General features: G+C 46.1%; 1 protein-coding gene across 1 annotated transcript in view; it reads right to left on the bottom strand.

The window, feature by feature from the left end:
- Positions 1-4,623: 4,623 nt before the first annotated feature.
- Positions 4,624-24,281, bottom strand: part of SH3RF3 (SH3 domain containing ring finger 3) — a 256,622-nt gene continuing 236,964 nt past the window's right edge. Inside the window, exons 9-10 of the mRNA XM_086769934.1 lie at positions 18,915-19,252; positions 4,624-7,869 (exon numbers count right to left, since the gene is read on the bottom strand). Coding sequence (XP_086626060.1) covers positions 7,701-7,869; positions 18,915-19,252 — 507 coding nt within the window. The 3' untranslated portion in view covers positions 4,624-7,700. The remainder of the gene's footprint in view (positions 7,870-18,914; positions 19,253-24,281) is intronic.

Here is a 24,281-nt window from a genome sequence, read left to right as displayed (position 1 = left end):
AACAGTGAGTTAAACAGGTGCTCATTAATTGGCTGAATTTGCAAAACTGTCCTGAGTCGTCCTTCTCCCACAGTGCGATGAGTCCCTGTGAAGGGATGCCCTGGCTGGTCCCTAAAGGTCTCAGGCACAGGAGCAGAGCTGGGGGGTGAAACCAAAATCCTGTCTGCCCCCTGAACTGTGGGCAGAGCCCTCCTAGATGTAGCTACAATTGCCGCTCATTGATTCCTCTTCCTAAAAGTCAAGATTACCATGACCAAACCTGGTATATTCACTTACTTTCAAAAGTCCTTTTAATCGTAGATTTGTGTGAGTTATTTGCCTGTTCTAGACCAAATGGTCTGAGAGCTCAACAATTTATATGCACACAACTTGTGTCACTTTTACGGATCTATTGCTTTTTTCCTGCCTTGTAGAGATTCATGTGCATTTTTCTGCATGAGACATATTTAAAATGGAAAATAAAAATAACACATTAATCCTTTCCTTCCTCTGCCTCCCAGATGAGCAAAACTGTTGGAGTAAACTCAAACCTGTTCCTTAATTTATGGAGAAATGCAGAAGCCTAAATCAAGCTCTGAGAAGATTAGATTACAAACTTCCAGTGGAAAAACTTCAGGGAGACCAATTCTGTGAGCTGCTGAAAGCTTTGAGTTGTTGAACCCCGTGAGCTGTCACAGACAGCTCTTCCCTCCAGGACAAGGCTAAAGAAAACTATTGCCTTCCCTGTGGAAAATGCAACATGGTACAAACGCCAGCGTGGATCTCATGCCTGCATGGACAGCTGCTGTGGACCCACCACATCTCACCCTGGAGCTTGGCACCATAGCATGGAGTGATGTGCAAGAGTGATGTGCTCAGCAAGTTTGAAGACTCTGACTTTTGCAGCAACATTTTTTTACAACCAACCAACCAACCAACCAACCAGCACAAAAGCTGCTGCGTGTCCAACATGAGGCAGCCAGCATGAGAGGAAACCCCCAGCGCACACTGGCCTCCGGGGAAGCCGATGGCATTGGTTGCGTTCCATTTTTCAGCTGTGTCCTGTAGCCGTTCCTGTGTAAGAAAACTGGAGATACCTGGGCAGTGCTGCCGCGTATAAACCCACTCATCTAACAAGAGAAATAGGCCAGGAGTGCAGCAAATATTTTTTCGGCCCCTCCGAGGCACCGTGATGTGTTTCATCGGAGGAGAACAAGCTGGGAGCAATAGACATAACAGGATTAAAATGGTGGCTGCTCCATCATTTTCCACGCTAACCCGGGTGCCTGAGAATTACTAAAATATGGCTGAAATGCTTCTGTGCTACATCTTGTTTGAAAAAGTGATTTGTAAAAAGAGAACTTGTGCCGAATAACGGAGTCTGGTCCATTAAAATAACGTGTAAACACTGGCCCCGCAGTTTAACCATCACACATTTTGATAGCCTTTAGGAACCAAGAGGCAATTCTCTCCCCCCTCTGCATTATCATGCAACCTCATGAGAAGATAAACAGCCTCCTTACCCCCAAACATTTTGCAATTTGCATTTAGATTGTTCGGTGCCAATGTCCAGGAAAAGACACTTCCCAGCTCTGTCAGACAAAACCTGACTGTCATTTAGCAGAGTGGCAGTCAATTTATGTTTCCATTAATGCAGATCCCAGGCAATTATCTGGGGAGGGGAGGGGGGAAACCTTAACAAATTGCCCCCTTGTCTGCTAGGCTGATTTTTCAGGTGGGCAGCTGGAGGGCAAATTCGACATTCCCATGAGGAAGAGAAAGTGAAAGCCTTTCTGCTGTTCCTGAGGAGAAAGGAAAGCTGGAGGGGTAGGGGGGGCGCGCAGCTCACAGACCCCCTTCACTGTGCAGTATCACACATGAGAGCCAGCCCCGAGCACCTCGCAGAGAGCGCGGTGACGTGGGGCAAGATCTCCACACCTGGGTCGGGGATGGCAGTGGGGTTGTGTCAGTCTTTGACCCCCAGCCTGGCTCAGCAGCAGAGCTGGGGTCCCAGCAGGTTTCCTTGGGCCTGGTATGGTGTGTGTCCGCCTGGAGATGCACTTCCAGGGGCTGCCCTGTGTCCGTAATCCCCTGGGCTGTGCCTGTGTCCCCCTTGGGGACCCTGGCACCCAAGCGTTTGCTGCAGTCCTGCTTGGCCAGGTGGGACGGCAGAGGACATGCCCTCCTGGTGATGGGACTGCCCTCCACTGCTGCCATGCACACTCTGAAACTGCACTCCTGAGGCCTGCTGGAGGGTTGCACTCATGGCCAAGCTCTTGTGCAGATGGGGAATGCAAATTTAATATGTTTTCCTTCACCGGTAGTAAGTTGAAGACACACATCCCTTCTCTCCTGTATTAATGGCTTCATTTTTCCTCTGCCCCATCACTTAGCTGTACTCCCCATCACTGCTACACTCCCCACGGGGAGACGATGGGTGACAGCGACCTCACTACCAAAGGCAGCTCCCCCATTGCCCACCCTCATCTTTTGCTGGGGCGCAGGCATGGCATTTCCCACAAGGACACTCATCCTTAGCTAAAAATCCAACCCCCCTGCCTCTGCTTTCCAATCCCCTCTCTGAGAGGGGTGGGCAGGTACCACTGGGGTAGCCCCGCTCCCTGGCAGCTCTCCTTGCTCATGGGTTTTTCCACACACACACGTTTGTATGCCCACAGGAGGCTGCAGAGCTCATTATCCTGCACGCAAGACCGTTTCTTTTGCCTTTGCAAAAACACCGCATCGCGTCTCAGCCATTGCGAAAGAGCCATTTGTGTTGGAAACAGCGTTCAGGGACTCCCTTGCCAAGCCGATGGGATGCTGGCTGCCTTTCCCTGGGGCTGCTGGGGTCTCCGTAGAATGGGAGTAAAGAAGAGAGCCAAGCAGGGATGGACTCACCCACAACTGAGTTGTACTTATAAAGACAGGGGAGATGCACAGGTCCATCGCAGCGTGCTGCTGGGAAGGGTAAGGGGCAAGAGGAGCCCCCCCAACCCCGGTGCAAGGTCCTTGGTGTCCTGGCTTGTGGCTCTCTGCGGCACTGCGGGGCAGGTGGTGCTACTTGGCTGCTGAGAAAAATCCAGTCATTTTCTGAAGGGAGGGGAGATACCCGCACACCAGTGATTGGAAATACATCTGTGAGCGCTTGGAAAGTTATTTTTGCTACATGAAAGGCTGGGATGCGAGGACAGGGCCTTCTCCAGACTGTATCACCTCTTGGCTTCCCTGCTAGCACAGCTCATTTATTTGGTTTGGCACCGAGTAGCCGAGCTGCGTAGCTGCCAGGTTCACCATGTTATAAGGAGCTGCTGATGTCAGGAAGAGCTTTTGGCCAGAGGAAAGCCCTGCAGATGTTGTCCAGGTGGTTCTGCTCTCCACGAATGTTTAGGAATAGTCAAACCATGTAACAATTTTATGATGATTATTTTTCTTTCAAAACATGACTGGGATTCCTATCAGGCGCTGGAGCAGGAGCAAAGGGCGGCATGTGGTGCGAAGACCGGGCAAGGTGTGAGGCATGTGCTGGCAGCGTGGGCCAGAGAGGCAGGACCTGGCGAAGCGTGGAGGGGACCGGCACTCCAGACCAGCTTGGAAATAGCTGGCAGGCTCCTCCGTGCGGCGTTTTGCACCATGTTGCTCATCAGTCAGGGCAGCTGCTGAGGCTGAGCAGAGGGAGAGGTGCTGCCTGCCCACGTTCAAATTTTTGCAGTTCCCATGTTTCATAATTTTGACTCAGGATCCAGCTGAGGCAAAGAGAGACTTGTGTCACCGTGCTGGAGGAGTGGCTGCCTTGAGCAAGGTGTCCTGGTGAGCTGGCCAAGCATGGCTCCTTTGTGCCCTATGTGCTCACAACTGGGGCAATGAATCACCCGTGGGTGCCTTTTCCTCAAAGGCATCTCCCAGAAGAATCAAGGCAAACACATCCAGACCCAGTGCATGCTCCCGCTCCAGACGCTCTGCACTGTGCTGCAGAAAGGGAAGCTCAGACCATGAGCAAAAATGGGCTTACACCCCTCACCTGGGCTAGGTGGGTGTTCAGATGCCCAGTGTACAACATGCTCCTTCCCTCTCTCCCAGTTATTTGGCTGTACATAGCCCAGCACACACGTGGACCCTGCTGGCACCATGCCCAAGCCCACCTGGGGCAGGAGGAAGGGGGGCTGCCCACAAACCTGCTCAACCCACCAGGTGACCTCAGAGCACTCCCGAAGCCCACTAAGCAGAATCAAAGGCTGGTGTTTTCCTTGCAAACGCTTCCACTGCTGCATCCCCTCCCAGACTCTCTGCCACCGCTTGGCCCTTGCCACCTTAGTCCCTCTTCCTGGCCTCTCCCTGCTCTCTTTCTCTGGACCTACACACCTTTTCTCCACTGGTAAGTTGTTATCTTCTCAAGATTTTGAAGAATCCCAGGTCCACCACAAGAAGATCCAGAAGGAGATTCCGACTTCTGCTCAGGCATCTCTTAACCTTTAACTGGCCTTTTAAATGTGGGAACTACTACTGAAAGCAAAGGAGATGTAGAGTCTGCTCTAAAAAAAGCAGAGTTTGCAGAGAGGTCTTCCCTGTTTTCTTTGCGAACCTCAGAGCCACTTACATTGCATGTTCACTTTGCTATCTAAAAGAGAGAGATACCTCAGTCAAGTCGCCTTAATGTTTATTTTATTTAAAGAATCAGAAACACAGTCATTGTAGTTCATTTGTACTCATATCTGCCAACATTTCCTAAATCACGTTAACATTCATGTATAACAAAAACATTTTCTGAGCTGTGCAAAGTTCAAAGGAATTGTACAATTACTTGAACCCATTTCTCAAAGAGCAAACCTGGAATTTTACAAACTGAGGCCGCCAGAAGGATTCTTCTCTTTCCCCCCTCCTGCTGTAGGAGATGTAGACGTCCCCTCCTTCTCCTTTCCCGGGTATGACAGGTAAAAATTAGACCACAGTACGAGTCGAACCTCTCTCAGTCCAGGACTTTCCGAATGGCACTGGGTCATGTTTTCGTAAGTGCAGTAAGTTCTGCACTTGTGCTCCTGGCATGGAAGTGATTTGTCCAAGGAGATTACTCAGTAACCCAAACTGTGATGATAAGCAATAAACAGGGGCCAGAAACAGTTGTTATCAAAACAGAAACATCCCCCTCCCACTACCCTCAAATATTTTTCCTTGCAGGAGGCATGACCAGTGCAGTTGTCATCCATTAAAAAAAACCATGATCCTCCCTGCAAAATATATTTTAAAGCACTGATTTCATGACATGACATCTGCATGTTTTCCTTGATCTTCTCACACACCAACTTTTGTCCTGTTAGAGTTAAGCACGAAAAGGTGGAAATCTGGAACCATTTTAGATCTGGCTAAACACAATAGGCAGCAAGCAAGCCGTCATCCTGTTTCGTTTTTCTGAGTGTAGTAAATACACCCACGGAAGAGAATTTTAAGAGCGTTTTAACCACTGTAAGTTGTCAGAAAAAATCTCCTCATGTCTGACAGACCGAACCCAGATTTTTTATTGGAACCAATAACACGCATGTTGGCATTGCTGACTTGCTAACCGTGCAGTTTACTGTTTGAGGTGCAGTGATACCAATTCTGATCTGGACCAAATAAATGGAACAGCTATGGCTCTAGTCTCAAGCAAGTCTTTCCAGAAGACGTTTCTTCAGTCTCTTATTGGTTATAAAAAGGCAATTTCCTCTCAATAGTAACTAAACTTTTAGTGGCTGACTCATTACAATCTGGAATACGAACAAATGCGGCAACGTTAAGTATAAAAAGAAACACCCTGAAAATGATGCTTCCCTGTTTGAAGGTGCTATACTTGGCCACGGACTGTGTTTCTGGAACCGGTTCGTTACATGTGACAGCAAGAAGAAACTTATTTTACAGAGAACAAAGTCACAGAGCTGAACTTAAACAGGAACGCTCACTTACATGGGTTTTGATATGTCCTAGTATACACGGCTTGGATGAAAACAAAACTTACACCTTCGCATATGAAATACCGGTAACGCAGTAATGATGTTCACCCACTGGGCCTCTTCCTTTTAATAAGATCATCTCCAGGTTACAGTGCCTCCGACACGCTGTTAAATGACCACCACATGTGGGCTTTGGCAAACAGCCAGCCGCTGGCAAAGGTAAGGTACGGATACAGCTATGAAAAGCCTTTCATCACGCTGCATTCCTCAAGAGCCGATGTCTTTTTAAATACTCTCACAATTGCATTATGGATTTTTTTTCTCATTCTGCTTCATACGAACAACCGGCTAAACTCGCTTTACATTTATTGCACCTTTAAGTCCCTGGAAGATGGAAGCTTATATTGCCTGATATGGTTTCTATTGTAGCTTGACCACGTTAAGAAATCAAACAGTCTCCAGAATTGTACATTTCTACAGTAAGAAATCACATTTTGAGAATGCTAATTACAGCCGCCGCAGATCAGCTCTCGTCTCCGTGACGCAACGACAGAGGAAAACTCCACGGTCCCTGCACACGCTAGAACATGCAGTGTTCTTCTTATTGCCATGAAAAAAGTCAATTAAAACGACTCCTCTGGGAATTACTTCTGATTCTGGAGTCATTATCACTCTCCAGACAGAATGCTGTGCTTCAGTGTGGGTCTTCAGCCACTCTAAATACATAGGAGAGAGTGAACGTGTGCGTGTTGCACAGGCACGTTCCTCCAGATATATTTATTGGTGACCACGCGGCTTTTTCTCTTTTCCTCTACGAAGCACGAACAAGCAGTCTGATCTCACTCTTCAGGTACGTTTCTAATTTCATATGTTGAATGTAAATCTTGTTGCAGCCCCTCTGTTTAACCAAACCAAATCTTTAACAATTAAAAAAAATAGCACCAGATGTATGAAAAAGAGGAAATGTCTGATCTAGTAGGAATATATATAAAGTAGAGCAATTCTTACAGTAAAAAGGTACGTCATACAAAAAAGCAATGGAAAGTGATACTGAAGGACAGAAATCCATGCTGCATATAATAAGGGCAGAAGACAGGCAAAAGGGATTCTGCTGGAATAACCACAATTTAATGGTGGAGCCGTACTTCCTCCAGGACCTCCCCGGTGGCAGCGCCGGGACACCGGATGGTATGGGACTCTGAGCACTAACACACTCACTGACAAACTCGCGCAGCATATCTTTGAGGTATATAGAAAGCACGATATTAACGTTTTGGACTCCTCATTCTTTCTTGCATGACGATGCACCGATCTTTAGCTGCCCTCCCTCTTTTTTCCCTTGGGAAAAGCGAAATCCCAGCTTAAGAGTGTCCTAGCACATCTCCTTGAACTCTCAAATCCATCTTGCATAGGCCAGTAATAAGAACACTGCAGCTCTGACAAATAAGTTACAGCAATATAACAACTTTCCTGTTAATTTTCTTTAAAGATATCTTCTCTATAATTTACACAAAGGGTTAACAGCCAGGGTTTAGGTTACGTACAGTCCAGATGGGCATCCTTTCAGTCTGTGATTCCAGGTGGAAGGCACTACTTCAACATACCACTGTATGCACCGCACGTGGTCTCAGGAGCACAGCGGGACACTGCGTCTCCGGAGTTGTAGACTGAAGGGCCTGGGGGGAGTCTTTGGAAATAAAAATGGCAGTGGTTATCAGTCCAGTTTCCCTTTGCTGTCTCTTCTTGTGCTATGCAGTTTCCCCTGAAAGCTCCTCCAGTTGAGAGAGTGGCGAGCTGTCCTCAGAAGCTCTCAACAAAGCTCCCGGGGAAGAGACCCGTCCTGCCGTTCCTCTGCAACGTCCCTTTGTACCAGCCGTCCTCTCGTTTCTTGTGCACAAACACAATGTCACCTTCCTTCAGTTCGATCTCGGCCTCGCTCTGTGGTGGGTATGGGACCACAACGCGGTATCTTTGGAGACAAAAATGCAAAGACTGGGTCAGACAGTGGTCAAACATGCGCCTGATGGGAGCAGCCAGGCAGGCACTATGCGTCCAGGCAAGACATTTGACTGGTTTTACACTGGCCCAAGCCCCCACCTTCACAGATGCTCCTCTGGATATGAAGGGACAGGCTGGCTGTCAGGAAGTCAACCACCGCCGAAAAATCCCACTGAGAGCACCTTAATAGTTCCCCAGGGTGACACCTGCAAGCCACCGTTGACTATTGAGGTTGTTTGCCCATTTCTGGTGCTGACCTGTAAAGCCAGACCTAGAAGCCAGTGCTGCTTTCAGGCTCCTTTCCCCTGGAGCGCTAATGACGTGTCAGTGCCGGCAGCCACCTAAAACCCTGCATCACATCAGCTTGCTCCGGGAAAGAAAAGGGAGGCAGGTTTCCTCCTCCCTTCCTGCACCCAGCACTTGGGTAGGTTCCTTGTGGGTGGCCTTGGAGGCTCCTGCTAGCTCACAGTCTATACAGGACAGGGGAAGCCTGTATTTATTTAAAAAACTGGCTGTGTGTTGAGTCAGAAGCAATCATCTCACTTCTCCCTCCCTGTCTTCTTGTGAACCAGAAATCTGGAGGAAAAATACCTTTGGAAACATCAATAAGTTGTATTACAAAATGGTTGTATCTAATGCACCTACATTTTCTACTAAAACTCAGTAGGATAGGGAGATCTCTGCTCAGCTTGACCGGAGACTTGATGGGGACACACTTCAGAGCCAGATCATTGTCGTGGTTTTGTTAGTGAGGGGGGCCCTAAGGTGGCAGCTTCTGTAGGAAACTGCTAGAAGTCGCTGCCCTTTGTTCAGTGGACTCGGCTGGGCCTAGGGCGGACCCACTGCTGGCCAAGGCCGAGCTGATTGGTAGCAGAATGTCCCGTGGTAACGCCTCTGCGATAACGTATTTAAGAAGGGGAAAACAGAAAAAAAAGAGAGAGAAGAGAAGATGTGAAGAAGCTGAGTGGGGGCAGAGGCGCAGAGGGGGAGGCGCAGGCCTCATGGGCCTTGCAGGCCTCACCCTCTGGCCTCCCACCGGGCAGCCGACTGGGCCCGACTCGGTCCAGCCCGGCTGCAAGAAGTGGAGAGGAGATGAGAAGTGAATAAGATGTAAAAAAGATCCTGAGAGACATCTACCAGCCTGTTGTGAGGAACGGCTGCAGACGCCAAGGTCAGTGAAGAAGGAGGGGGAGGAGTAATGCGACTCCTGGCCAAGATTCCCCTGCAGCCTGTGGTGACGACCATGGTGGAGCAGGTTGTCCCCCTGCAGCCCATGGAGGTCCACGGAGGAGCAGAGATTCACTTGGAGCCCGTGAAGGACCCCGTACCGGGGGAGGTGGATGCCTGAAGGCAGCTGTGGCCTGTGGAGGGCCCGCTGGGACAGCTGTTCTGGAGAGACTGCACCCGTGGAAGAGATGACCCACGCCGGAGCAGTTCCACGAAGGACTGTGGCCCGTGGGAGGGACCCCACAACGGAGCAGGGGAGGAATGCGAGGAGTTCTTCCCCCAACCATGAAGCAGCGGCGTGAAACAACATATGATGAACTGACTGCAATCCCCATTCCCTCTTCCCCCCTGTGCCGCTCAGGGGGGAAGGTAGTAGAGATAATGTTAAGCTTGGGAAGAGGGAGGGGTGGGGGGAGGTTATCTTGTTCTCTGTCTCATTATCCTGCTGTTTGTAGTAATAAATGAATAGTTTTCCCCAAGTCGAGTCTGTTTTGCCCCTGACGGTAACTTTAAGGATTTCTCCCTGTCCTTATCTCAAACCTCGAGCCGTTTTTCCTTATATTTTCTCTCCCTGTTCTCTCGGAAGGTGGGGGGAGTGAGAGAGAGACTGCGTAGTCTGGTCCTGATCAGGGCTGAACTATGACAATCATGAAAGCAGGAAGGTATTGTCTAATGCTGACACTACTTGTGTGGTCCCTGCTTCCAGTTGGATGCCCATCCTGTGCCAGGGACTTGGTTGCCTTCTTCTGGCACTGCACCTGTCTCTGCTGTAATGTGTCATGTTCAGCACTGCCTCAGCTCCATCCAAAAATGGGGTTTGCAGTGCTCCCGCCAGGTGCCTGTGGTATCAGTAGAGGTCAGCAAAAGCAGTTCACATTTTTCTTTGTTTTATGTGACTTGGGAACCCACTTTGCGTTCCTCAGACCTGGGGAAAGGAAGCTAAACTGGAGGGGTATCAAATGACTTTGGGAGCTTTCTCCAAACCAAGAGGGAATCCCTGTCCTGAACCATTCACAGGACTCTCTGGGAACTTCGTTTTCAAGTGTCACTTCATTTTAATGGAGTAATGACGAGTCTGATCCTGACACAGCTATTCTGCACTCAGGCTTATCGGCAGGCATCCTCCCGAAACTGGGCCCTTTTATATCAGTGCACTTGTGTGCAGAGCAGGGAATGTATTCCTGCTGCATCGTTTTTTTTTCCTTCAGCACGTGTCCTTTCGCAGTCATCTGGCATTTTGTTAACAATCAATAACTGTCTTGCTAATTGCAAAGTAATGATTATAGTAAGATAGTTAAAAGATGTCAATTGACTACCTAAAGCCCATCTCCTGAGGGTTAATATTGCCACAGCCACTGCATGACCTCAGTCATGTTTGTTACAAGGTGAGTATTTATTTAAAGTAATATCTGTCCTTGAGGACTGACTTCACCGTGCACTGAAGGCTCTGGACCACTCCTTGAGGCCATTCCCAGTGAGATGGTACCAAAGCAAGGGGCTCTCCAGTGGCAGTCACTAATTTTCTTTGCAGACATTGCTCAGGTACCTAGTGACTGCAGTTCTGAAACTAGGGACTGCACTTTGACATGACAGTGAAAATACCAGATTTGGCTCTATGTTTGGACACCTCCACAGCCAAACGTGCCATTACTCGGAAAAGCATTAAACTCCATTTGGAGTGGAGGTTCTGCTCTAAAACTTGACTGTGGCCTTTTTATCTTGACACAGCAAAACAGTTATGAGGAAAATATATATGTTCAAGCACCATCAAAAATCTGCCGGTCATCTCTGTCCCTTGGCCAATAAATCTAGTTGTCACTTTCTTCCTCTGTGGAAAAGCAAATAACAGAGGCTGAAACGTGTGCTGCAGGCTGCAGGAAAATGGTCTATCACGCTATCATCTGAGGAACTGCTACACTTACATTATGAAGCTTTGCCAATTACAGCCATTATGCAAATGAATGCACACATTATTTCAAACACTCTGCTGCGGTGTTGATTAATTAAATTATGAGAGTGGAACAATTTTAGCTAAGATGATGCCAAGTTTCAGATCTCATAAGTCTACGCACAATCACAGCACACCGGAGCTCTGCACCAGGATCTCAGGAAGTCTTGGGAAAGAATAGGGTCAGACCTCAACATTAGTCCAGTGGCACGGAGGTACCCACAAACCCTTTTGGCAGCTCAGGAAACAGAAACACAGAAAAAGGTGGTGTCTTGGGCAGGGTTGCCCTGAAGACCCAGCTGAGGCTGCCAGAACCTCATGTCACACCTTAAGCACAGAGCCGTCCTTTTAAATCCAGACTACATCCATGGAGTGATGAGCTGCCAGTCCCTAAATTGTTCACATGAGGAGAGAGGTGACCACGCTCAACAGGAATGTGCACATCATCATAAAAGAGGTTCTATACAGCATCGCCTTAGAGATTTAGAAAAATAAATCTCTGCTGTTGGATTACAAAATGAAGTGCTTTTTCCCTTTTAAGGAAATCCCAAATGCTACAGTTTAAATTTAATTAGCTACGGTACCTCATAGGACAGCACCAAAGTGTTTTTGATAGAATAACGAAATCTAAGATGCGAAAGACCTTGCAAATCGGCTGAGAAATCCTGCGTGAGAGGTGGAAAAAAAAAGATGCTTGCTCTGCTTCCCTTGAGAGGCTTCTGAAGCGAGGCTTGGGAGAAGCAGCCTGGTGAGGGCTGTGCCCCCCCCCACACCTCCAGGTGGCATCTCAGCATAGGTTATCCTCGGGAACTGAATCGCAAATACAGATATCAGACATATTTTTTTTTGGCAGAAAAGATCTCTTCCCTCCCAGACATCCTCCCTCACTCCCAAAAAGGCAGTCCTGTATAGTTCTATTTATATCCCCCCTTTCCATTTCCTCTTTTGTCCTCTCTTTGAGAAGCTACTACAAAACTGGAGATTTTCTTACACCAAACTGCTTCCTGGCATTTAGATGAATCTCAGAGCAATGCCAATTTTGTCTGTGTCACATTATGCCTCTAAATTACCAAGTTTTAAAAATGGTAATTAGCTGGGCAACAACTGTGATGACAAGTGTGGCATCCACCTTTGCCTATTATTAACGATGTTTGGTATTTTCTGCTGTAAATTGTACTTTTGTATAGTTGTAATAATTCCACCAAATGTTAACCATTTTGGCCCAAAATCTCCACAGCAGATGACTGTGTCAGGCTGATGGTCCCACACGCAGCCCACATGGTCTCCTGACCTCCAGGTATAATATGCAGGTTTTGGAAGCACCAGCAGGACCCAGGTGAGGGCTTCCCCAAACTGCTCTTGGATCCCCACACTTGGGAGCAAAGATCTGTCCTGCGGCCCCACTGGTCTGTCAAGGATGATGGCCCTTCAGAAAAACACTTGCTCTCGGCCAGATTGAAAGCACTGAAACCACCCCAAAATGGCACATGCTTAGTGAGGCTTGTATGAGCACCGAAGGTAAAAATCTCTGCTGATTCACGCTCTGAGATGTTCTAGCTCTGTGGGATCTCAGAGGCTGCATTTCTCTTCCTTTCCCAGCAACAGGCTCCACTCATGTTTTTCTCTCAGGGCACAGACTTGATGTTCAACTCCCCCACTGCTGGCTGTTGTGGCATCCTTAGGTTGGACACTTCATCCCTGGAGGGGACCGTCCAGGATGGGCAGTGGTTCGTGGAGGGTCCTTGATGCTCAAGAGAAAATATGCGAGGAGAGGCTGCGGGTGGTATCAGCAAGGAAACGGAACGGGGTTTGCCTGGGCAGGGAAACCGCACGGAGCTGGAGAGCAGTGTAAGGCAGGGGAGGGGGTGGAGGGAGAGGGAGGCTGATGGGAGAAAAACTGAGAGCCAAGGGAGAAATGGGAGCGTGATAAAAACGGGAAGGTGCAGGTATGGCTGCTGTGCTCAGCTTAGCCTGGGAGAGCAAAGAGCCTTGGTGAGAGGGAGCGTAGGGCTGGGACAGGACATCCTGTGGGGCAGGGGACTGCATGGGTGGAGGCTGGCACTGGGCTTGAAGGTGGGACAGGGGCCCTGGCAGCAATTAACTCACTGAGAGCTGGGAATGGGTCCATCATCCTCGTTTCTCTGCTGTCAGCAAACACCTGGGAATCCCACTGTCCCGTGTCTTCACAGCACTTGTCCTTGCAGTCAAAAGAAACACCCCTCCCACCCAGCTCTCACTTTGCTACCGCTGCTGACACCTGCAAGGTGCAGCTAAGACTCCTAACCTCAAATACATGTTACACGATGGAAGTTCTGGTTTTGTTTCCTTTAAAAAAGGCAAACTGACTAAAAATGTCACATCTACAGATGCATAAAGACATTCACTACCTTAACAGAACAGGAATGTTTCACACCCATGAGTGTGAGATGAAAAAACAGGCAACTAAAATTGCCCAAGACTTCACTTCAGCTTGTGTGCAAGATAATCCTTCATTACATGATTGCATACTATTTTTCCCATAGGATGCCTGCCTCATTCAGTGCACAAGATGTCTGGCTCTGGACGTGAGTCAACGCTCTGACGTGGAAGAGATGCATGGCTGCCAAGGCTACCCCATCTTTTGCAGAGGTTGGAGGATGTCTAGCAAGTGACCACAGAGAAACGCAGAGTAGCGCAGGTGTGGGGAAAGGGACTTCTCTGACTCCTCCAGCTGCAAAGCCTCGTGCCACACTTTCCACAGAGTGAGACTCATCTTCTCTGCCCTAGCTGTGTAGGAGTCAGTTGTCTGGTCTAAATTACTCATGCAGACTCTCTGTCAGCGTGCACAGGCAGGCATTGAACAGTATTGATCAGAACTGATCAGCAATTAAGGGCTGGGGTCAGGCCTGGACACTGAGGAAAAAAAACCAAAATACAGACTATCTGCTCAAATGAGTGAATACACGCACCTGCGACACTGATGGAGCTAGAGAAACTTAAGAGAACAGATGTGCAATGAGGCAAATCAGGTCGGCAGGGCTAACCTCCAACCTGGTCCCATTTACAGTGCTTGAGTTTGGATGCTTAATGCAGGTTTCTGCTTGTCAAAGTATCAGGACAGGTTTCAGGAGTCCAGTCCTGTGACTCCAACAGGTCCCTTTTGTGTTAGGGATACACAGTTAGTTTTATGTGGGACAGATAACTGGTGAAAATGAGGCATCCAGCCCAGTTAACTTCTGCTTATCGGTGGAGCTCTACTTCCCCATCCTTTTACTGACAGACTGCAGGGACCTGCGAAGTGCCTCTGCACACCACAAGCCAGAACTCGCTTCACCGTACTATGGTGTCTGAATTAGCAGCCTTAGAAGAACAAATCTCAGTTGGATCTTTCACCCTTCTGCTAGAAATACCACAGAATTCAATTTGTGAGATGGTTAATTCTCATTTCTCAGTCCTAAGGTAGGTATCCCTAGTCAAAGCAGCACTTAATCATGTGCATACATGTAACTGTTCAGTCAGAACATACTCCTGTGGTCATTTCTCTAGTATCGCTTTCCAGAAAAAAACCCCTTCCTTTGTTTTCCCTTTTGGCAAAGAAGATATACGTGAGCAGCAAAATTGAAGTCAATGGGCGTTAAGCACATGCTTGAATGCTTCTTGAATTGGGAGCTCAATTTCTAACGTGGCAGTGATTTGTAGAAATGATACATGGAAACACGGAGGGGTCTATTTTAAAGGTCAAACTCACTGCTCCCATCTTACTCTGCAGCGCTGTTGTGGTTACAACTTGCTTGAACGCTCTACGAAAACCATAGAAACATGGCATGGATACGCCAGTCGTGACAGTAAGTCTGGATACGACCGCTTTATCAGAATACAGCATGGCAGAATTAGTGCCAGTTACTATAAAAGAGTCAACAATGCGTGACATGTTTTACTCAGGTTTGCATCTGGGAAGAGTGCCAGGCAGCGAGGGGAACATGACTCACGCACACACACATGCACGCTCGGCTCTCCTGTTTTGCTTAACGTACAGTCATATTTTCTCCGAGGGGGTGGCAAGGAAAGTATTTTGCTTTGGCGCTGCTGGGCAGACAGCACACCCTTCTCCCACGTGAACTGACCGCGTCGGTGGGATGTGGGCAAGTGTGTGGCCCAGGCTCCGCCTGATCACAGTGCATCCCTGTAGTGGTCCTGTTTCTTACACCAGCAGAAATTGGATGGAGCAGGAGCTGGAAAAGACCGTGCGAGGCACACGCAGCCTGACGGGGCAGTCACTTGACAGTCAATCACTGCAACACGACGTGACAAGGACACCAGCTGGGAAATTGCTCTGCTCTGCTACGTGGACTGCTGGATGCTTTATGGCAGAGAGCAGCTGAAGAAAGGTGGTTTTATAAACCAATAGTGGGAAACTACACCCAGAAGGCAGAGATGGGCACTAACTACTCCAAGGCCAAATGACAGGAAAGCTAGGATCAGTTTCCTTCATAATCCAGCCATTCATAACCAGGTTTTGCAATATCAAGTAGCACAAGATAAAGTAACTGTTTTCCTCGCTCTCTCCGTGCACAAAAAATGAGTGAGAGCATAAACATTAGCAGTATCTCTGAGAGGGCGAAGCTCATTTCACCTTCTTCTCTGACTGGCTGCAACTCTCATGAAGGGCTGCACTGTCAGGCAGGGGAATAGGCAAGTCTTCCCTTAATTCGTGAACGTCGAGCTGCCAGGAATCAGAGCCTTTTTAATGCACCTCCAATATGGCTGGTGGTGTGATCGCTCGCGTTCGATCAGTAGTCTGGATATGGCGAGCGCTGGAGCTTCGAGCCAACCTCTAAGGGAGAAGTAGCGGTGCTCTGCTGCCTGCAGGAGGCCCATTTCGAATGCCGTAAATATTAAGGAATGTGCTACTTCTTCCAACCTTTCAGTGCTCTGTCTCTATGCGCACAGATGGGCGTTGGGAGACAGAAAGCCAAGTACAGCTAAGTGTACTGAAATGCTTTGCAGCTTTTTAAAATTTCATCCAGCATCTGAATCTGTTTATCTAACCTTTTTTTCCCTCTCCTCCCTTTTCTTTTTCAGAGAATTGCTCCTACTGTGTGGATGAAATGCACCAAACTGCAAATAAGCAAAATATGGAGCAGAGTGACGTTGAATGCGAATTCCTCCATTGCCAGATGTGAAAAGAACAAGTGGTTTGAAAACTGTAATTTGTTTAAAAAAAAATATAATTTGCTACCTCCGAGCAATTTGATGATTTAATGAGCACAGATGGATGTGGGATGAATTTCTAGGAGACAAGTGTTTAATGTATCTGCTCAGATTATTCCAGGACTAAGCATTATACTTCCTAGTGCATGAAGGTAATTAATATTTCCCATTATGGGCATGAAAAAACCCATATGATCAGTTAAGAAATGCAGATACACCAATGATACAGAAGTTAATTCATAAATCAATTAGAGAATCTTGCCTGCTGTGTATAATTAGGATTACTTCAATTATAGCTTATTTTCGGATTTAAGACTCAGGAATTAAAATGCTTAAAATCAGAGTAAGTTCCTTACCACCATATACTGCCATTGGAAGTATTTACTCAATTTTAGCAGTCTAAATCTATTTACTCCTGATTCTAGCATGGCTGAGCAGATGCAGTTAACCCATGTCCCTCTGGTTCTGTTCTATCACATCAGTTAAATGTTTCACTATCTGGACTATCCTGAGGTAAACTGAGAAATTTGTAGGATATGGGACTAGCCCTGCCATATTAAATAATGTGTCTGGAGTTCTCTACAGCAAAGCTTTGAGAGCAGCACCTCAACAGCCAGCTCTGGAACATCAGGTGATGTTCTTCCCGTCCTCTTTTCATGGCTACATTTAACTGAAGGTGCAGCATTCCACTGATTTAGTTACACCGGTGCTAAATCTGGTTTATATTGATTTAGCTTTTCTTATAGCATTAATCTAAACTGATGTAGACCAAATTAAGTGCGCTTAAATAGGGATTGGTTTTTCACTCCTTTTACTAAATTGCTTTTTCATGGATTTTAAGGGCAAGAGACTACTGTGATAGTCTTCTCTCACGGCCATCATTACAATGCTGAGAGACTAGCCTGTATTTATTTCTGCTTCAAGTCTAATAGCTGCACTTGAGCAACAGTATCTCTTTTAGACAAAATGCCCAATCTAGAGTAAACATATTCCCATATCTGTCCTGTCTGCAGTCTCAGTCTCTTACAGGCTGTTACCAAGCTGTTCCTAAGTCTCCACTTTACCAGAGCTCCCTATATCACTCACTGCAACTACATTGTTTTAAATCTTCCATTGTTCTTATGATGCTTCCCTAAGGCCCCTGCACTTTGCCTCAGATTTGGCTCTTCTGAAATATCCTGTTACTCTGTGTTCTCCATACCAATGCATTGAATTGACTCTGTACAAACGGGTCTGCCCGCTTCACCGCCTACCTCCTACTTCAGTCCTCTGTTCTGCAACAGCAAAGACTTTACGTTGGACAGTGCAGATCCAAGATGCAACTCTTGTTGGGCTACACTACCTACATACACAATCATTTTCTAGAGATTTCTGATCTAGAGTCAGATTTGATGCCAGTGAATCAGTTTTCAACCCACTTACTATCTGCTGTGTCGATTGTGTACAGTTTACTCAGCAAGACATTTTATGGTAACAAATTAGATGCCTTAAAAAAAGTTTAAATATCTTACAGTGTCACTGTTATGTTTCCAAGATAATTTCAACCTGCATTCCGTAAAACACTGTGTAAGGTATGAACTGTCCCGTAGTATCCCTTATTAGACCCTGCATCATCTGCTCCATGACCTCAACTGGATTCAGGGTCAGGTGGCTTGCCCCGTTCATGCCCTTCAGCCTCTTTCATACAGTGAGACAAAAGCAGTTTCTTTCAAATTTCTGGAACTGTACTGTTGCTCCAAAATGGTTTTAAATATCAGAGAGTTAAAATATCCAGAGAGTTCCCTAGACTGCTTTTTGAAAACTCTTTGATCTTTTGTAGAAAACACGTTCTCCTCAATCACTTTTTGAGTGGAAAACATTTCAGTAGCATCATACCAGTGCACTCCCTTCCCAGTCCTCAAACTACAGTCTTGTAGAAAATATTTAGCTGAAGCCAATATGATTCTGCACATGGAGACCTAGCTCTTTTTTGTACCCCTTTTCTAGTCAGTCATCTTGCTCTCATCCGCTTTTGTATTTTGGTGTTCCTATTTCCACTCTTTTTGGGTTTGCAAGGTCAGATCCTCTAAGGTACCATGGTGCAGAACAGGCTGCTGAAACTCCAGAATCACTGGCACATTCCTCTCCAGGAATGAGCTACATTTTTGGTAACAGGTCACTGAAGATGGCACTACCTGTAAGTATCCTAGACAAGCGGAATTTGAGACAATCTTTGGTATTGCAGAGAGGCCAGAAAGGGCCTTGATGAGCAAACACATCCCTACTGTTGCCCCCAGGCAGGAAGTGCCACACGAGAACTCTGTAAGTTTACTAAAACATAGGGATCCCACTTAAAAGACAGCCTTTGCCAACAGCATTTACACCCTCTGGGCTGAGAAAGCACTGCATATTTAGACCAGGGCTGACCAGGGATGTCATGGTGCTGCTGCTCACTGCTTTTTTAATCAATGAACATTAAGCCTGCACTGTGTGTCAAACGATTTTCAATAGGCAGATGCATGTAAGCCCTGTCTTCCTGACAGACAGCTGAGCCACCTACAGTCAATCTGCAGAGCAGCAAAACTGCAACAACCCTTGAGCAAGTTACACCTGCAGCCCTTCTCTAAATGCTCCCTGTGGATGCAGGAGACCTCAGGAGATACACAACTTACCTTTCCCGGGGCAAAGGCTTGGGCTCTGGTCGAATAGCTGCCATGGAAGAGAGGGGCTGCCTGGCAGGAGAAGGGATGGAAAAATTCAAATCCAAGGAGCCTGTTTTCCTGTGCAGAGGCTCCAGCCCCATGGCTCCCTGCATTTCACTCTCAATAGGGCATGAGCCAGCCCTGCCGTGGCTGGAGAGGGAGGAGAGCTCGGGTCCCACCGCCCCTTGCAGGACTCCTTCGATGGCTGCCTGGGGGTCGTGCGTGGGGGACACGGACGGTGGGGAGCGTGACTTCTTTTTTGTTGATGCTCCTGCTAGAAGTTTCAGCAGCCCACTCTTCTTCTCCTTCTGCAAAGGAACCAAAGGAAATATGGGCAGTGAGCAGACATACCAACTCCCTTCATTTTTCTTTTGGAAAATCTCTGTGTGCATGGCAGGAAACCTCCCAAAACTGCTATGACCAGAGGTGGATCCAGGCAGAACTTGAGCTTTGGTAACAAAGATCCTATGAAAATCCCTCCCCTTCCAAAAGAGCTTCAACTCCTGCAGCAGAACAAGGACCTAACATACTGCAAAGATTATCTCCATTTTCAAATCCACTCAAGAAGTGATCACGTGTCTTTTGAAAGAAATAGTGCAGTTACAGTGGGACAGCAAAGGTACAAACTTCCCATGCAGAGAAGGCACCAATCCAAGTGCTGCCCTCTCTCTTCCAGGAGAATCCTGTCTCTCCATGGAGAAACTCCCCAAGGGTAACAAATCAGACCCTATGGCTAAAACCTTCTGCTGGGAAGCACAAGGGTCTGAGGAGAGATTTCAGATCCCAGCCTATTGCAAGAGAAGCACTCCTCTTCACTGCCCTGTTTATTACCTGATCCAGATTTACTGCACTTTGGAGGCACAAGGCAGTGGTTTAACGGCTCTTTCTAGTGTGTCCTCCCCTTCACGTCCTGCATTACACAGCTGTATATATTCACGTCTTCCTCCCAGAAGCAAGTAACTTCTTCCCATGTGTTAAGCTAAAGGTATCACCTTGATATTTGAAGATAGACCACAAAATTCACAACTGGCAATTGCAGTGGCAGTGCATTGGAGGTTTCAAAGTTCTACAAGGGTTTCTGATACAAAGGAATGAAAACAAGATAACAGCACCCTTTCAATTAGTGTGGGAAAAAAAACCCATGCATTACTGAATAAACACATCTGACCTTGTGAGTTTTATAGCAGTGTGAGGAGTCCTGCTGCACATTTACCTCAAGCACACAAAAATACATAATATTGTGTCTTTCAGTTAGAAAGTTTTTTGAGTAGAGGGATTTTTTTTTACAATGAGAGTCGTGGAACACTGGAACAGGTTGCCCAGAGAGGTGGTGGATGCCCCATCCCTGGAAACATTCAAGGCCAGGTTGGATGAGGCTCTGAGCAACCTGATCTGGTTGGAGATGTCCCTGCTCCTTGCAGGGGCTTGGACTAGGTGACTTTTGAAGATCCCTTCCAACACAAACCATTCTATGATTCTATGATTGTGTGCAGAAACTGGCCATCCTCCGGTACATGCTACACAGCACTAGTCTAGAGTTGCAACCAGCAATGTTGTGCAGCAAATTTTCCATTTTTTTTAATGACACAAGAAGTTTTGCAAAAGGTCTGTGAGGTTTCTTCCTCTTCTGTCAGAAGTGCAAGCCATTATCCAAGACTGTCTTCAGCAACTCAGGGCTGTGAAGTTTATCTATATTTGATAATTTGTTTTATAAGAGGATCCCAGGGGATAAAGATTAACTCAGCAACTGCAGTTCTTGTGGAACAGAAACTATCTCTCTATCTTTAAGCAGGAACACTCTTTGGAAATACAAGCCAGTAATTTATTTATTCTCTGTAGACAAAATGTCCCAGGCAAGGTTTAAAATTATGCTCTTTTATGTGCTGACTGCTGAAGTAATTTCTCAAAGCAGCTCTAAAGAATAAGAGAGCTACAATAAAATAAATACAAGCTTTTAAAAGATGCTTGGATTTACTACAGTAAATGTACTTGAAGTACCTGGTATCTCTGCTCCCAAAATTCTTTTTTGCACCCTTTAGCTGTCACAGACTGGTAATAAAACAGAAATACCTTCGATTTTAAGTCACAGAAGAACTAAAATGAAGCATAGTTGTTATAACAGAGATAACCTCCAGTGATTTTTGAATGGTAGAGTCTGAACTACGCTTCCAGATCCCAGTCTCCTGCATACCACTGGTTCCAACTACGCGCTCTGTTTAAAAGGGCATTTGTCACTCACAGGATGAAAGGATCCATCCTGCCAAGATGTTCACCCAGGCAGAACCCATGGAAGCTAAGGGAGGCTGGCCATATGGCACCATCAGGTCAAAAATACTAAATAAATTCCCCTGGAAACAATAGCAAAGCAGACCAAACGCCCTTGATGAACCTCTTCTTTCCCCGATGGGAAGGGACCATTGTGGGAATTGTGGTAGGTGCGCATGCTGGAATTCACCTGAAGCACCAGAAAAATATTTTGGTGTTTCTCTCACTCTCTAATTAAGACATATCGCCGCTGTCATCATTACATCAAAATTTAAAGCTCTTCACGAAATTGCAAAACTCTCCTTTCCCTGTGGTGCACTGAAACAATAGCTCGAATGGTCCCAGCATACTGTGTCAATATGCATTTGAAGGTGTCTAGAGGTCAGTGACAGAATACAATAGCCATTATGGGGCTCCGGAGAAACGGCCATTGTGCAGCAGCGAGCACTTTGAGCCTCTTTAATTGGCAGCTTTGCACATGCAAAGTAACTATGTGAACTGAAGCCCTGTATAATGAACAATTAATATTCTTATGTGGTAGCAGCTTTTCTAATTTTTGCTTCTAATTTAAATACCTTGGCAAATTTTCATTAGAAAAACCTTGTGTGACTTAGACTGTTTAAGGCACAGAAACAAAAATCTTTGGAAAGAAGGAGATGCATATATTCACATCCATCTGCACATTAAAAAGCAGATGAGTCTGACAGTCATTCGATTTTGTTTACGAGAACGGCTTCCACTCTACACGGTTAGCCCTGGCATAAATTTCTACACTCACGCAACTATCCCTCAGATTACAGAGAGCTATAATGAACTTGCTGATATACCCTTTGTTCTACTTTAACAAAAGGAAAAATAATGAATTGATTTTTAGCCCTTCTTAGTCCACTGAGCATTTTACTAAAATTTTGAGACCGAGATCTGTGTTTTCTAGAGAGAAGATGACTTCAATTGCTAAGCCTAGTCCTGCTAGTCAAAAGCTGAGGGGTCCCATCCTTCCCATTGTGGCCTTGGGCAAGATATTGAGAGGTGAACGGATACTAACCACTTCGGGAGCCTGGAGATAAGACATTACATCCAGCTCTTTCTCCCTTTGAGCCTGGCAAACGCTCTCAGCCTTCTGGTATCACACTGCCAGATCCTCTGCCGATGCCACTCGGAGCACTTCAAGCAAAACAAGGACTGTCAGGAGCTGATAATTTACTGTGATGTCTCTCAGGAGAAACATGTTGAGTTCGGATCTCCTGCGATCAGCAGTTCAACCTAAACCCCTTCATCCCTCCTCCCCCCATCTGTAAAATGGGACTCAGTTAAAACTCCTCCTTGTGCCCTGGGAATTTGTTAATGACTCCAGTGTTACAAAGCTGTACAGTACTTTGAAAGCAACCAGTGCTTTTCCACTGCTTTAATAATAATAATAATAAAAAAGATTTGGAATGGGATGGTAGTTTGCAGTCCCAGTAATGATTTATTGCACATGTCCAAGTATTATGAATTCATTTAATATTTAGTGCAATAGCAGCCATCCTTCACAAGAAATTAATTTAATATTTATATGGCTGTCCAAGACAGTCCTTTCTTCAGCAGTTTCACTGTAAATCAATGAAGCATCAATGGGCATAAATGCTATAGAGAAATCTCCACCGATTGGTTACAGAGTCCATGAGTTTTGAAAAGAGAGAAGTTTACAGAGGACATATCTGATTACTTTCAGGAATTCAGTTTCTGAATGAAAAAAAAAAAAAGATGTTTTACTTTTTCCGTTCACAGATGGCTGTTTTATTGTTTTCTAGGAAATCTGTAATCTACTGAAACAGCTGTGTGATTATGGAGTTTTCTTTGTCTAGTAGCTACATTTCCAATTGACTGCAAACTGTGTTTGATGTCTACACCTTCCTGGACCTGCCAAGGTCAGACCTTTGCATCTGTGTTGATGGATGGATTCACAGTATGGACAGCCCTTCTCTCACCTCCTGGTTACTGCTCACACGTTTAACTGAATTTAAATCATCACCTTTGTGTTACTCAGGTTTTATTCTAGGAGGTTCAGAGTCAAATCTTCCAAACTTAATTTCACATTAAAAAAAAAAAAAAAAGCAAAAGAGTGAAATTAGCTCTTTTAAATAAATCCCAGGCTGTTTCTAGTTAAGAAAAAAAGGACTGTGAACACAGACAGTATAGGCAGGTCAGAATTTCTTACTTCTCTAGCGAAGCCTATGCTTGAGACTCCGTTCCTACTGTGTAGCATGAATAATCTCAGCGGAAATCAGTCTCTGGCAGCACAAGGATGGGGTGGGCAGCATTTCTGTGACCCTGAAGCACACACCTGGGGAAGACAGCACTTGGACAGGTGCAAGCTCCCCTCGATATGTTGCTGTGGGAATGTTTGGAAAAGTGAATACAGTCTGAGCTTAAGAACTGATGAAGGACTAAATCAAAATTGAAGTCTCAGATATGTAAATGTTGAAATATTTTGCTTCACAGTAATTGGGGATGATTTTTCCCCTCATTAATAACCCCACTTGAAGATAATAACTAGCTCTTCTTTCACCTTCAGAGATGAGATGAGCACAGAATGCAGCTACTTCGTTGATGACTGAGTGATAACGGAGTCCCCTGTCTGCAAAGTAATAATCATGCCATAATCTAAATACCAATTATATGTACTGGCTATATTAATACTGATCTTCTCTCTTTTTTTAAAAAAAAAAAACCCACCCTAATAAACAGAAAATTCTGTTTTAGTTTTCTTTATCTGCAGCTCCTAGTACTTAATTTTCTGCCTAGCCAGGCTCATTAAATAAATGAGGAAACCTTGCTGCAGCTGATGGAAAAACCAGCTCCAGCCATTGAAATGAGGTAATTTCTCATGCAACACCAGTTGCATCAATAGATAAGAGAGCCAGAGGGAGAAAAAAGGTTTCATTTAAAAATGAAGAAAATATAGACAAACCTGTTTCAATGCTGCCCTGAGCCCTGCAGAACAAATGAGGAACTAATCTATCAGTCAGTACCCCCAAGCCACCACTTTTACTGCTTGTTTAGCTAGGTCAGTACTTGTTTCAGTAAGTT

This window comes from Chlamydotis macqueenii, chromosome 1, assembly GCF_036417535.1.
Source record: "Chlamydotis macqueenii isolate bChlMac1 chromosome 1, bChlMac1.mat, whole genome shotgun sequence".
In the NCBI taxonomy this organism is placed as follows: Eukaryota; Metazoa; Chordata; class Aves; order Otidiformes; family Otididae; genus Chlamydotis; species Chlamydotis macqueenii.
Note: the sequence above shows the minus strand (reverse complement) of the source record. Positions and strands in the feature narration are given on the sequence as shown.